Source organism: Tasmannia lanceolata, unplaced genomic scaffold (genome assembly GCF_043159265.1).
Source record: "Tasmannia lanceolata isolate RefF3 unplaced genomic scaffold, GAP_Taslan_0.1 ptg000037l, whole genome shotgun sequence".
NCBI lineage: Eukaryota > Viridiplantae > Streptophyta > Magnoliopsida > Canellales > Winteraceae > Tasmannia > Tasmannia lanceolata.
Window position 1 is genome coordinate 41,065,001 of NW_027518714.1, and position 15,843 is coordinate 41,080,843.

Below are 15,843 nucleotides of genomic sequence, written 5' to 3' on the forward strand. Positions count from 1 at the left end.
AATATCCACATTAATCTAACAGATCATATCCGTCCGTGCAATTACATAAAATGCGGAACCCTGATCCAATTGGATGTTACCGGGTCATTCGAGTTGTGAGTGGGATCATCGCAGGGATCCGACAGTCAATCCTGCAGAACCCTATGTGGGCCCCACTGCGATCTCGCTCTGTAGTTAAACTACACTCGTATTAGGTCAGTGGCCTCCATCGAGACGTAACCTTGAAGATGATCGTCAGATCATCTTACCCTAATCACATCATGTATGTGCAAATCCTTTCTTCGTAACCACATCTACTGAGTTGAGTCATATGGGAGGTGGACACCATTTACCCTTGGCCCACTCTTGGTATACCATTTTGATCAAGCGGTGTTCGGCATCCAAATGCATTTGCAAAATCCTTTGAAAACAATTCAATGTTTCATAAAATTTTCCGATAAACATTTTATCAAATCCATCTGGCCAGGCTATTTAATAGGCCTACGGCTCTAACAAAATTGTAGATGTCAATCCTTAAATTTTAGGGTGAAGAATCCCTTGTTGAGTATCACTATTGGTCTCGAGGGTTTGCTCTACGATATAGCTCTATTCGGATGTGACTCTAAAATAGAATCACTATAAGATAGACTAAGACACACCATTTACCCTTGGTCCACTCTTGGTATACCATTTTGATCAAGCGGTGTTCGGTATCTAAATGCATTTGTAAAATCCTTTGAAAACAATTCAATTTTTCATAAAAAATTTTCGATAAACATTTTATCAAATCCATCTGGCCAGGCTATTTAATAGGCCTACCGCTCGATGTCAATTCTTAAATTTTAGGGCGAAGAATCCCTTGTTGAGTATCACTATTGGTCTCGAGGGTTTGCTCTAGGATATAACTCTATCCGAATGTGACTCTAAAATAGAATCACTATAAGATAAACTAAGACCCTAGAACGGGCGGACAGACCAATAAGACTCCTCAGGTCTAAGGACATGTGAAAGGGTCCTGTCTGGAAGAACAACTTTATACTTTCTTGTTCACAAGTTGTTCTTTATTTGATCCGGTTCGGTTACGCGATCCAATCGTCGCACCCACTCTTCTTGCTTAAGGTCCACCACCCAGATGACCGAGATAAGTCACTTCACGTCACGTGCATGTAGGCAAGACTGGTGCTAATTGTATACAGAAAGAGATGTCCAGTCTCTTTCCCAACTAGGAACTATTAAGGCTTGCATAGAACCGAGATGTCATATCTTCTTGCTCCCTTGAATCTGTGAATCCTTTGAACATGGCATTTCTACTATGCTACCTAAGGACGAACACGTATCTATAAACAAGCACATCACACACATTCATTATTATAATTACCCATTCATGTCATGAAATAAACCTTTATTAATTTATAAATGTCATTCTGCTGGCTTTTCAGGGCATATAGTCTAACAGAAACGTGTGTCAGCAATAAATCTTAAGTGTCAACGAAATCATAGATATATATATATATATATAAATATACTCTCTCTCTCTCTCTCTCTCTCTCTCTCTCTCTCTCTCTCTATATATATATATATATATATATATAGAGTTAAGTGAAGCTACACATACGTGTAGCTAACTTAGCTACACCGACTGCTTAAAATACAGTGGGCCCACATTATTTGGGTGATCCAAACCATTCATTTGATAGGCCCTCACATTGATAGGGTGTGCCCAAAAAATCAGCTCCATAGGATCATCCCAACCCTTCAAACTGTGAAGGCAAAAATTGATAGATTTGTGAAGGTTTTTACACGTCCAATTTTGCCTCCACAAATCGTTGGGTTGGGATGATCCTATGGAGCTGATTTTTTGGGCACACCCTATCTATGTGAGGGCCCATCAAATGAATGGTTTGCATCACCCAAACAATGTGGGGCCCACTGTATTTTAAGCCGTTGGTGTAGCTAAGTTAGCTACAAGTATGTGTAGCTACACTTTTCTCATATATATATATATATGTGTGTGTGTGTGTGTGTGGGGGGGGGGGGGGGGGGGGGGTGGGTAGGTGGGAGGGAGGAGGTGAGAAAGCTTTGATGTCACTCGTTTAATGATAAGAGTATTTTTGTAATCTCATCTCTTCTAGCATGCATGCTTTTTTGTAGTTTTGGAGGAATAAATGAGCTGGTTGATTAATCATTGATGGGTGCCTGCTTCAATTGGGAAAGAAATCAAAACATAAGTGGTTTGGATGTGTTCCTGATTTGTCCTTTGTAGTGTGCTTCATTCCGGGGATTGTGCAGATGGCTCTGCCTGAACCAATTTCGGATCATTGTCTGATCCTTTTGAACTTGACGATTGGGTCATGGAGACACTCTCTGTAACAATTTGAGTCCATGGAGCTCGAGGAGCCAAACTTGAAGGAGAAATTGGTTTCTTGATGGAATGACGCCTCAGATCACGAGTCTATGGATGTTTGTTTGGACCAAAGAGTTAAATCTAAGTTAAGGCAGTGGGCCAGAGAAGAGAAAGAGGTGATGGGTAATAGGAACTTTGACATCTGAATGAAGATTAATGAGCATGACAGAAAGAGAGTGGGCCTTTGTCGGAAGGTGACTTGGTGAATAGGGTCGGTTTTTAAGAGGAAAATAATCAGAATATATTACAAGAGGAGTTGGATGGAGGGAACGTTTGAGATTTAAATGGTCAGGGCGTGGGGGTGTGTGTGTAAAATAGTGCTTACTTCAATGGCATCGCAAGTGCGAGAAGGAGAACTGATATGATCCAATCTTTGGTTACAAATGGGGATTGATACAAAGGTCGGGATAGTATCTCTGAGAAGATATTGTCGTTTTACCAGTAGTTGAATTCCACCAATATTAGATCCCTTCACACTTCCATGGGGATTGATTTTAGGTAGCTTCATGAGGCTTCTAGAGATGGTATTGATTGTCAATTCAGCGAAGAGGAAATGCGGCTTTACCAGTAATTGAATTCAACCAATATTAGACCCCTTCACACTTCCATGAGGATTATTTTAGGTAGCTTCATCAGGCTTCTAGAGATGGTCTTGATTGTCAATTCAGTGAAGAGGAAATGTGGATCACTCTCTTTCCTTTAAAGGGTTCAAAGATGGTTTTCGTTTTGCATTTTAGCAAACTTACTAGAAGTTGATTAAACGAGATTTGTGAGTTCTTTGATGTGTTCAATGACAGCATATCTCTTGATACAGGCACTGGTTCACCTTTATTTTGCTCATCCTCGGGAAGGATGGGGCAGAATGCTTGTCTAATTTTCGCCCTATCAGTCTGATGGGTAATGCGTACAAGATTCTTGAGGTGGTCTTGTCTAACAGGGTTAAGGAAGGTATCGGCATGTTAGATTTTGAAGTTTCAATGTGTGTTTACCCAAGATAGACATATCTAGGATGGAGCATTGATCAAGAAATTGAATGAAGTTCTATCATAGGAGTGGGATACGGGAGTTCTTTGTAAAGTAGATATTAAGAAAGATTACAACAGAGTGGAATGGCGATGGCTGAACAATGTTTCGGTTAGGACCGGATTTGGAAAGGTATTGAAGGAGCTAGATGAGATGTGTACTTCATCACTTTGTGTTTGGTGCTGGTCAATGAGTTTCCCCAAGGGTTTTCTTCCAGACCTCTAGGGGGCTCTGTCAGGGAGACCCCCTGTCTCCCTTCCATTTTTACTATTATGGCTGATACTCTAAGCAGGATGTTGGACAAGGCTACCGCTTACGAGCTTATTGGGGGCTTTAGGGTGAAGCCAGAGGAAACAAAAACCACTCATCTTCACTATGCAGATGATACCATTCTGTAGTGACGAGGAGAGGAAAATAAAGAATCTCAATATGTCCGTTTTTAAATGCCCCTATATGTCCATTTTTATATGCCTCGACAGGGTGGCCAAGCACATTGAACAGACAGAAATTTTCAATGGGATGATTCTGAATGAAGGATGGAAAGATGCCTGCTAATCAAAATTTATAGGACTGTGCATGAGAAATCTTAGGTGATGAATAGGACCCTTCCATGCAAGTGACTTTGGAGATTCCAATGTCACAAATATCATTCTCGGGAATTTCTCAGCAAGGTAAAATCTTGGGCTATATTAAGTTTTTTTTTTCGGGTTTATAACAGGAAAAAATGGTAAAAATAAAATAATTTAAATATATAAAATTTTAAATTTTTTTTAAAATATTTTTGAAAATATATAATAAAGTCGCGATATATTTTCTTGCCAATTTTCTTCTATTCTTTTTCTTCTTCTCCTCGCTGGAGGTCAGCAACTTATTCTGTGGTTGCTCGCACGAAGAGAGGGACGTGACAAGATTTTTTCGTAGGAAAGTTCATGGGTTACGTATTTTTAGTTGACTAGGTTTAGGTTTTAATGTTTTTACGCGAGAGGTATTTTTTAAGTTGACAAAAATTTATAATAAAGTAGCGAATTTTTCAAAAATTCCAACTTTTTTAACTCAAGCAGTATTTTCTTTGTTATCGTGTTTTATATGCTATTTTAAGGTTTAGTAAAAAATTAAGGATTTTATCGCGAGATTTTCAAAATATCGGCGAATTTTTGCTATAGGGTTCAGGGAGGATAGAGAGCATTTTTAGACGAAGGTGATTGCCAAAAAATAAGGAATTAACTTTGGGGAAGTGAAATATCCGTGCCTTTTTTATCACTAGGGACACCCAGCAACGTTGTACGTGGCAATCAGCCCCCTTGAATCCTTCTGATGTGAAATACATCAGCCCCTCTGCAGTCATTGACACACTGCTGCTGGGTGTCCCAAGTAATCAAAAGGGACGGATATATCACTTCCCTTAACTTTGGAGATTGGTACCCTCTTGATGAATAGAGAGATATCATGAATGGCTGAGCACTTTTCCAAAGAGGAATTAGGTTCGGACCTTGTTTGGGAAACAATCAAATCTAGACAGGCATTTGGCATGGTCAGGGGACTCTAAAAGATGAATTTTCCAACTTAATTCTTGCCGGCTTCAGAATGTGAATGCTCTATTAAAGATTCTTTCCTTAAGAGAAAATAACAGAGTTAATTGGTGGATTAAGTTCTACAGAAACTTCTTTGACGGAGAGATCAACGACGGGGTTGCCAATTTAGTCTGACTTTTATTAAGCGAAATGGAGAATTTGGACTTAGAATACGGATGGAGCCTTCTCTGTTCATTCTTTCTACCATCATCTTCTACCAGAGTTGTCTTCTTCGCCAACCAACAGAGCTTGGAGAATTGCAAGCAGCCCCTAAAGTTTGTGGCTTTGCCTAAACAGCTTAACTCAACAAAAATCCGCACGCTGGATCACTTTTGGAGCCGCAGGATGATCGGCATACACCTTGAGCCAGGCGAGATTGTCGATAATTTATTCATCCACTGGAGGTTTACGAGCGCTGCATGGGCCTTTGTTCTTCAGTTTTTTGCTATCATGTGGGTGTTCCCAGATTGCATCGACAAACTTTTTGAGTGGTCATAAGCTCCCTGGCTATTAAGGAGATGGAAACTTTGGTACCTTGCTCGCTGGGTTATCTGGAAGGAAAGGAACAAAACTAAATATAATTTGAATTAGCAAATTCTCTTTGATTTTTTTTTACCATTCAAAAAACAAAAAAACCCAACATCGCAAGACTCCGGAACGAATCAGATCTGAGTATACAAGCAACCAACCAAGGAAGACGTACGAACTAGGAACTACATAGTCCCGGAGCCCACAACAATAAGGGGAAAATATAGGGAATAGACTTCAGACCACCAGAAGAGGAGGGGCAACAAGGGAGAAACCCCAAAAAAGATGGGTTTCAACTAGAATAGGAAGGGGTGTTGGGTGCGGCGCCAAGGGGAGACCCAAACAGTGGGTTTGGGAGGGTGAGGCAACAAGGGGTAGTGGAGTTGTGTTGTGGGAGGGAATGCAGCAGTAGGGTTTTTGGGTTTTTGGGTTTTGGGAGGTGGGCGAAAGAAGTGGGACGGATCATTTGGGTTTCGGGATAGGGTAGGGGTGGGTGGAAATAAACGTGAAAGAGGAAAGGGTGGCGGCAAGGTGGAGTGGGGAAAGGGGCACAACAAAAGGAGGGGGAGGCACGACTAGGGTTAGGCGTAGGGCCGGCTAGGGTTAGGGTTATGTTTTTTATGTTGTTGTTGTTGTTGCACCACTACGGAATCAGAACTCGGAGCTCAAATACCAGGTTCGACGTAACCTAGTTTCCATGGAAGAAGTGGAAGAGAAGAGGAGAGAAGTGAGGGAGAAAATGAGAGTCAGTAAAATAACCTCTCACATAATATGATATATATGTGTGTGTGACTACTAGGGTTACATATGTAAAGACCGAAATTCCCTTCTTTTTTTCTTTTTTTTTTGAATGGTAAAGACCGAAATACCCTTCTAACATATCCAATAGGAGTTTTGTGACTTTTGTCTACCATTGTTCATTGGGATGCTACCCTTTGGTTGATACGGAAGGAAAGGAAAAACTGAATGTTTTACGCCACGTCTAAAAGAGTGTGATCTATCCAGGAGGACATTTTGTCAGCCATTGTTCATTGGGAGGCTCTCCTTCCTAACTTCCACGGCATCTTTAAATTCTCCATCAAACGTTCTTGGGATGAGGTCTCGCTTCGCAAATCCAATGTTGATAAACCTTTTAAGGTGCCCCCAAGCTTCTTCAAGCTGAATTTTGATGGCTCTAGTTTGTGGAATTGGTGCTTCGCTAAAGTAAAGGATTGTTTTATTACTTAGTCACAAATATGGATGATATATTGGAAAAGAAACTCATAAAAAATCATGTGTTTTTACTAGAAGTGAAACCCCTGATTAAAATGTGATATTTATTTTCAAAAAAAAGAACACATTTTATTGGGATTTTCTCACAATATTTGTGCTTTTCTCTCCCAGGATAAAAAATTTGAGAACACAAAACACCCTTAACGCGACATTTAACTTTTCATCCCTTTTCACTCAAAACCCCTTATGCGCAGAAAACCCACCTAACCCTAACCGTAAGCCCTACTCACAAACTTGATTCGGAACAAAAAGAACTAGCTGAACAAGAAGGCGAGCTACCTTGAGGAAAGTTTTTTAAAAAATAAATCTCTTATTTTTCTTCATTTTCCCCTTGAATTATTCTTATGTATTTGCAGAGGAAGACAACGAAGAAGCAGAAGGTGAGGGTTTTCTTTTTTAACAAAACCAAGCAATATTTAAAGAATAAATAAAATTTCCATAGAATTTCAACATCACAAGGGAAAAAACTTAGATAAATAAGAGATAATGTGATAAAAAAAACTGCCTTGGACATACTTAAGTGACTACCATGATCACTTCACAAAACCAAGGCCACATTCATAGCCTAAAGATAATAATTTGAAAAAAAATTGAAAAGAAATCTAAGAAAACAGAAAATTATAAGAAATCTAAGAAAACAGAAAATTATTAGTTTCTTTCTGCAACAGCATAATATACGAACTATACTTTATGTGGTTGACCACAAAATGTAGAACATTAGCAAACAGTGTAAAACAACAACTTTGAAGACTGGATCTAAGTATCATGTAAAACATCGAGCTACACAATGAAAATGTGAATAACTCCATTTTGAATCTCTTTCATTTATTGAATCATTGATAAGAATTAATCAATCAAGTTTCATTCAAATTAATTATTTTGACCAACTGTACCAAAAAAATCAGGAAGGGGATATGTACAGAATAGAGAGGTTCCACCCGCCCAAGTAAAGAACTTGTTTTTTTTTCTTTTTCAAAAAAAAAAAGACAATACTAACCCAACTCATGGGTGGCTCAAGATAATATAATTGGGGAACATGATGGATATCTACAAATATGGTATATACGATTTCACAGTTACCTGACGGAGGGCCGCATTAGCATTCTGCTGCTGATTTTTCCCAGACCACTGAACAGCGTCCATTATAACATCCCACAAGATGCGCACAACCTCAAGATCAGGTAGCTTAGCATCCCTCACACGCTGCTTCACCGTCTCTATGACTTCAGATATATCAGCCTCCTCAGCTATCTGGGCCGTCAATGCCAACTTCATCTCCTTCAGTTTCACCTCAAATATTTTCTTCTCATTGTATTCAACAAGGGCTACCAGGCCTTCCTTGCTGCACAACATATAAAGTCCAAGGGAACAATGGGCTTCAGCTTTACCATTTAATGAAAACAGGACAAATAATTAACTCCGGGTAGAAATGAAATCCAGAGACTGAATAGTACTTAACCAGCACTTGCAACCCAAGTGAGATCCTTGGAAATTTTAAAATCCAACTATGACATGGACAGATATTACCCTGATTTTCTAACCTTAACTGTCCTTCATATAATTGTTAAGAAACTGACAGAGAAGAAACCATAACAGTATTCAGCATGCACATGCCAGCCATCTTCGCAATCATAATGATCCTTGATAATTTCCAGTAAACATGATAAAAAAACTTAACGCTATCAATGAGAGAAATAATAAGTAACAGCCGTTATTAATTTTCACGATGAAAACATAGAATATTTTTGTTTCAGTCACTTTCTTGGGTGCTGGATAATTATTCAAACAACTTTCATTTTTGCAACTTGACAAACATCAGGATTTCATGTATGTGCAACAACTGTAGTGTCATATTTCTATTAGTCGTGATTTTTTTTTTCAACAATTTAGGCAGAGTATGGTATTTTAAATTTTTTTACTAAAAGTAAATGCATAACCATTGAAAGAAAACACCCACGTGAAATGCTCAGCAAAACCTTCAGCAGAACGCTTTGCAGTAGGGAAGAACTCCATGAGATTGTCCTCCATTTTACCCCGCTTTAGGAGCGATATAAGATCATCAAGACTATTATCAATAAGATATTCCTTGAAAAAATCTGTTATGAATGAAAGCACTATCCCCTTGCCCACAAGATTGTCCTTGAGCAGAGGCTGGAAAACTGTCTCTGGTGGAAGCCCCGACAACTTCTGAGAGAATGTAAGGGCTGAGAAAATCGCAAGCTTCTTCCTCTCATTCTCCTCAAAGAGCTCCAATGACTGTAGGAACCTCCGCATAACATTTTCAAGATTCTTTATCAGGAACGGCCTCCGACGCAAGATCTTTTGTATGTAGAGTACAGATGGCAAAATAGCTTCGCGTCTTGGTTCACAATCTATAACAGAATAAGTATGGCGCTCCCCTTCATCAGACTTTGTTGTGCCTGGTTGAGTGCGCCCTCCTATGAAAACCACCTGCAGTTATTATAAAACGAATTAGATATTTGCTAATGAAGAAAAATAGAACAAAATCACGATTAAGCTACTTGACAATGAATGTTTCCAGAAAAGCAAGGAAATGATAAGAATTTGATGTGTGTATAGTTCATACGTAACATCAAAGATTGTTTCATGTGCTCCCATCTGGGCCCATTGTTTTTTTTCCAGAATGGTCTGGGCCCATTGTTAAAATCTTAAATTTCGCAATTTAAATCATAATAAATGAATCAATTTGTACATAAAAATAAAGATATATTCAACTGCAATGCATTCAGATGCAATATCTGTACTTTGAGAATAGCTGGGAGGATTTATAGGTGAAAGTATTGCAGTTTCTTTGACCCCACTTATATTTATTTGACCCCACTTATATTTAAAATTGTTAGCTAGATGGCATTATATATTTTGCTGTTCGTGAGTAAGCCCCAGGCAGCCGTTGAATATTTGAAGAATTGGTCTTTCTTGTTGTTTGATAAGCCAAGAGGTATATCAATGAAGGGCTTTCACTTCAGCTCTTCCAGGGCTTCAAGATTTCAAAGTTGAACCGACGGCTGAAGTGTGAGAAGAATCACAATAATGGTGACTTAATAGGTGAGATGTCGTGAGCTATTGGATATCAAGGTTGACATAACATTTAAATATTCCAGAACCATTATATAGGGTCCAATGAGGAGGAAACGTGGACCTTATCATGACATTAACCCTATTTAGGAGCTTAGGCATTCTTAAGTTAAAACTTTGGCCTGAGTTGAATTCCTAATGCAGATTTCGAGGGAGCTAGAATTGATAGTGTAATGGTGAGCTAGCCTTTCAGAGTCCCCAAGGTCAAACATTCGAATGAGTAGAGGTTCAAGAGCCCCAAGGAGGACAAAAGAAAACACTCATTGTACTATTTACTGGCCATCTTACAAAAGGAACACAATGCACCCAATGTCGTCAGGTGAGCAATCAATATGGCAGACTTTATGGATATCATGGCTTAATTTTTTTGCCAGAACATGGTCATTTCGGTCAGCTAACCTCAAAATAAAACATGCCTAACATTTTCAAGAATATTTCAGCTAACCTCGAAATAAAACAAGCCTCACAATTTCAAGAATATTTCAACCAAAACATTCGAAATTGACTCAGTTCGGCCCAACTTTTTCATTTCCTGAAACCAAGTTTTAACCACAAGTAGACACAAGGACTTTATGGACGAGATGTCTGGTAGATGTCAGGCGTTCTCTACTTTCCGAGATTCCATCGTAACCTTTTTTTCATATCATCCGTTAAAAATCGATTCTGGCCTACTCCAAAATGAAACATTTCCAACATTTTCCTTAATCTTTTTCTTTTTTTGAAAAATGACAAATTATATTTATACCATGAAAGATTACATTGGGGACCAAAGGTCCCGCCTTGCATTTACATAGTATTATGGCAAGGAGCATGCTCCTGAACCATCAAAAGAAATAAGTAAAAAGTAATCCTAAATACATCAAGATAGAGTATAGCTCATCCAACCTGTCAATTCAAACTGCTCCTTACAAAAATACAGACCCCATGACAACCCCAATCAGAAGCTATTTCCATACCTTCTCCCCAATTAATCAAAAAGAATGCTTCATCTCTCTGAATCGTCGAGGGACGAATACATGTAGGAAGGGGTATCTCCCAAAAAACTGTAGTCTCTCAAGATAAGGTGAGTCAGATTCGATACAACGACTCTACTGCTTCGGAGTAGTACCTAGGATAACCCTGCCTAAGAAGTTGAAGCTTGAGTGAAGATCTTCATCATTCCATACGCTTACTTCCTCTAAAAAACTCATCCAGACGAACTTAAACAAAGCAAAACAACTTAGAGGAGGGGAACACAAAATCTCTATCAAACCTAATCTAAACCTTCCACGCTAAACTTCCTCCTACGTCCTCTTCCGAGCATTTTAAACAGGCTTCTTTAAACTACTAAATAATCAACACCAAAGTTTTCCTTCCTTTAATCCGAAACTCACAGCAGAAGTTTATGAAAATTCCGAGTTGGGATAAGAACTTACTGTCTAGTCCCCCTCCCCAGTCTTCTTTTCAGTTGCTCTCACTTTTTTCTTCCTTGTCTCTTTCCGCCAGTGCTAGAAACATGTTTTTGGTGGCCCCCAAGTCTTCATCATACTCAATTCGAAAAACGTCCCCCATTGTTAGCAAATCATTGAATTCTTCCAAAAACAATCCACGACTTCCTGGGTCTTCTGAGCTATCGTCAATCCGCTTATCCTTACCTTTAGAGTCCCCACTAAATCGTGGTAATTCCCCAGCTCGCTGATCAACTTCCTGCCCCAACACTTCCAAGGGGTCAGGAGCCTCAATAATCGGCCGATCTCGACTATTCTCCAAATCCCTAATTACGGCCTTTTTTCCTCCTTCCAAAGGCGCCGACGAGTTCGTCTCTCCTTTTCTAAAACTTTACTGAACATTGGGAGGTCGAGGAGAGGTATATGCAATTCTTTATCACTTGTCATCTCAGAGGAGTTGGGATCGCTGCTGAGATTGCTAGAGGATTCTTTCCAAATGTGTGCCCATCGCTTTTTCAACGGGCTAAGGGAAACCTCGCATGGGGTGGGAGATTCCTTCCTTGCCACTTTTTCATTATAGCGAAGGTCTTTCAGGAGTTCAAGATCACCAGCCTCGAAGGAAAATTCCTGATTGTTGTCACCCTGAGTAGCTTCCTTCTCTGGCATAGCTGGGTCAGTGAAGTTGTCAAAATTTCGAAAGAGCTTTTGAGAGTCAGCAACAAGTCTTCTCTTTCTGTGATCTTCTTTTCTAAAAATACCTTTGAGTTTCCTTGTAAAAACAAAGAGACCACCTCGGGTAGCTAACACCCGAGCTTCCGGATTAGAATTTCTACGGGTACAATACCTTTCCCTATACGTAAGCGTTTGTCCTTGGGGTTTTTGACTTCCTTATTAAATCTGTTTTCTATTTTAAGGCCCTTTTCTCCTTTTCTGAGATCAAAATGCAGTTGTCAGCTGTCAACATTTTCCTGAATCTTTGAACTAAAACATTCCTAAAGAACTCAGTCCGTCCCACCTAAGGGATACACTGAGACCAGGTTTTAATAACAGGTGGAGATAATCAGACTTTATGGACGAGACAACTGATATATGTCATATATTTTCTACATCTTTCCATGTTAAAATCATAATTTTTGTGAGGCAAAGTAGATGTATCGTGTGCTAGGACCAATATTTTTTAAACAGTAAAGGAATATTTTGTTAAAGAAGAAAAAGATACATAATGAAAAAATAACCATAACCAAGACAGACATTAACATCAAAAAACAGGTTCAATCACAGTTTACCAACCAAAACGCCATTAAAAAAAAATAAAAATGAAAACATTAACATTAAAGAAAAGGAATTGAGTGGACACGACTAATGAGTCCCTTCCTCCCCCTTTCTCCTAATGAATCAAACTCCAGTTCAAAATTCTCTATAATATATTGAACAAATAATTGGAATTTACAATATACAGTGCTCCAACTAGCCTACCAACCTCCACGGAAATATAAGCACCGTCAAATCACACTCAACAAATCTACTTTGACATAAACAAACACAAATTCGGTAATAAGATTATCAATCCTTCTCTTAAAAAAAGAATCCCTGCTTCACTATAACCATTTAACTGCAATAGACCGAAGAATACCAGTTTTGTCTCCATTGCATTATCCCGTTTAGACGCCAACCGTTGGTTGCCTAAAGAACATCAATCAGCCTTGAGGTTAAGGAGCTAACCGAAGGAGTTCTTTGTATGCTATTAAGAACGTACAGAGACCTTCACAGTCCAATTAAAAGGCAGATGGCCCTATTAGGTCATGTAATAGACCAAGTTCATGTAACAAACCACAGCCTACTAGAGGCCAAATAAGGATATTGACCCCATCAGTGAATTGTAGGACTAACATGAGAACAGAGCAATAAGACTCCATTTCCATACCCTTAAGTCACTACCATCCTTACGAACATTGAACCAAGCTTAGAACTAAACAACTTCAAGTTCAAACAGACAGAGAAAACAAATAAGTGGTTAACTTTAAAACGAACATTAAAACATTTTATTTTATTGAACAATAAAGACAACTCATGTCTTCTCATATGTTTATATTAAAATGCTATGCCAAAAGGTATTTTCTGCAAGAAAAAAAGACAAATAAAAAATGGGTAATTCACACCCGTATCACATTGGTCGTGAGCATAACCAGTAACCGGGTTCTACTTATTAGAAAAAGAACGTTCAGGGGTAGGGGCCCTCTTAGCCCTTATTAGTTCTCTTGCTATCCCTCCATCTCTTTTCTCTCTCGTTTTTATTGACTCCGTGCGTATGTTGCGGTGATTCAAGATTCATAATAGTAGCTGCAGTACAATCCCACACACCCTCCTCTGTGACGCTGCTGGTCATGCTATATTACAAGCGCGCGGGGGGGGGGGGGTGGCTGGAAAATCCATGTTGTGTTGTGCAGTGTTTAGAAGCGAGGCTTCAAAGAAAAATGAAGCTTCCAATTTGGATTGCACTTAGATGATGCCACAAAAGCCTAGAGTTTTACGGATATGTGAAGCAAAATCCCATCCGATGGGATTTTGCTTATTGGAGTTTTCGGGATTAAAGAAAGTAACTGTAACGACCAACCCTTTCATTGGGTTTGTATATTAAAAGTTTGATAATTCCACCCCAAATTTTAATAAAGTGGGTGTGACTAAATTACACAAATAAGTGTATTACACTAAGTGTTAGTTTAGGGGTATTTTAGACTTGTAAAGTTAAATTGGAATTCACTTTTAAGCCTCCAATTGATAGCCGTATCCCAACCTCCAAAATAATAGGCATGCTCCACTAAATTCTCCCAAAAATAGTATCGTGATTTCAAATCCCTAAAATGTAGGTACATTCCCATATTTTCTCAAAATTTGGTCGTATATCCATCTTTCCCAGAAGTATACCCCCCCATTCCAACTTTGGAATGCGTACAGCAAAATCGTCTCTCTCCCCTTTTTGGGCATCCCATGCGGGCCCACAAATTATATATATATATATATATATATATATATATATATATATAGAGAGAGAGAGAGGAAAGTGTTGGTGAGCTTAAGCTCACCAAACTTATGGTGAGCTTAAGCGCCCCAATCACATCGGTCCCACATTTTCTGTGGTGATCCAAACCATTCATTTGCAAGGCCCTATCATAGATAGGGTGTGTACCAAAAATCAGCTCCATAGGATCATCCTAACCCCTCCATTTGTGGAGGACAAAATGGGCAGATTTGTGGACAAATAATGTCTGTCCATTTTGACCTCCACAAATGGACGGGTTAGGATGATCCTATGGAGCTGATTTTTGGTACACACCCCATCTATGTAAGGGCCTTTCAAATGAATGCTTTTGGATCATCCTAACAAAGTAGGCCCCAATGTGATTGGGCGCTTAAGCTCACCATAAGTTTGGTGATCTTAAGCTCACCAACACTTTCCTCATATATATATATATATATATATATATATATATATATATATATATATATATATATATATATATTACATGAGAAAACGGTTCCTACACACTTGTGTAGATAAGTTATCTACACACTAGCTTAAAATACAATGGGGGCCCACATTATTTGGGTGATCCAAACCATTCATTTTAAAGGCTTCACATAGATAGGGTGTCCACGAAAAATCAGATCCATAGGATCATCCCAACCCTACGATTTGTGGAGGTAAAATGGACGTCTTTAAACCTTTAGAAATTAGTCCATTTTTTGCCTCCACAGTTTGAATGGTTAGGATGATCCTATAGATCTGATTTTTTGTGGACACCCTATATATATGAGGGCCTTAAAAATGAATGGTTTGGATCACCTAAATAATGTGGGCCCCCACTATATTTTAAGCTGGTGTGTAGATAACTTATCTACACAAGTGTGTAGGAACCATTCTCTCATATTGTAACGACCCGATTTCCATGACCGGATCGCTACAAGCAAACACCTGTCAGAATACTTATATTTTTTTTTTTCTTTTCCTTAAACCATATATGAAAATTAAATAGCCATCGCTCTTCATTGTAAGAATGCAAGATCTTTTTTCTCTCTATTTTTGACAGATTATAATCAATTTTGTATGATAATCAATTCCAGAATTTCTTGTTTTCTGTTGGTTCTTGAATTCTATCTTCATAAATTACATTTTATGCGTTCTTTTCATCCTAACCAAAATTCGTTTTCTGCTTATGATCTAATCACATTATTGTCATGGAGATTTAAAGTAAGATCAGACCTGCTTTCTAAGGTCAGAACCTGAACCTAATTGCAAGTTCCAAATGCTTCTGACAGCAAAGTTCAGTAGCTGAACCTGCGGCCATAACCAAGTGTTCAAGTACATTTGCTCCATGTTCTTTGCTCAATCTTCAACAAAACTTCCACCAACCCTCATCTGAGATTTCCTCATTCATAGATCTATCAGATTTGTAAATAATTTGCATAGATCTGGTCTAATTCCACAGATCAACAACTTTCTCTGTTAGATTGCAATAAAAGAAAAAACCCGCAAACAATGTAT

The 15,843-nt window shown here is 38.7% G+C and overlaps 1 protein-coding gene across 1 annotated transcript in view; it reads right to left on the bottom strand.

The window, feature by feature from the left end:
- The window catches only part of LOC143860034 (uncharacterized), a 47,111-nt gene that overhangs the window by 9,317 nt on the left and 21,951 nt on the right, over positions 1–15,843 (bottom strand). Inside the window, exons 5-6 of the mRNA XM_077370542.1 lie at positions 8,735–9,228; positions 7,858–8,119 (exon numbers count right to left, since the gene is read on the bottom strand). Of these exons, the coding sequence (XP_077226657.1) occupies positions 7,858–8,119; positions 8,735–9,228 (756 nt within the window). The remainder of the gene's footprint in view (positions 1–7,857; positions 8,120–8,734; positions 9,229–15,843) is intronic.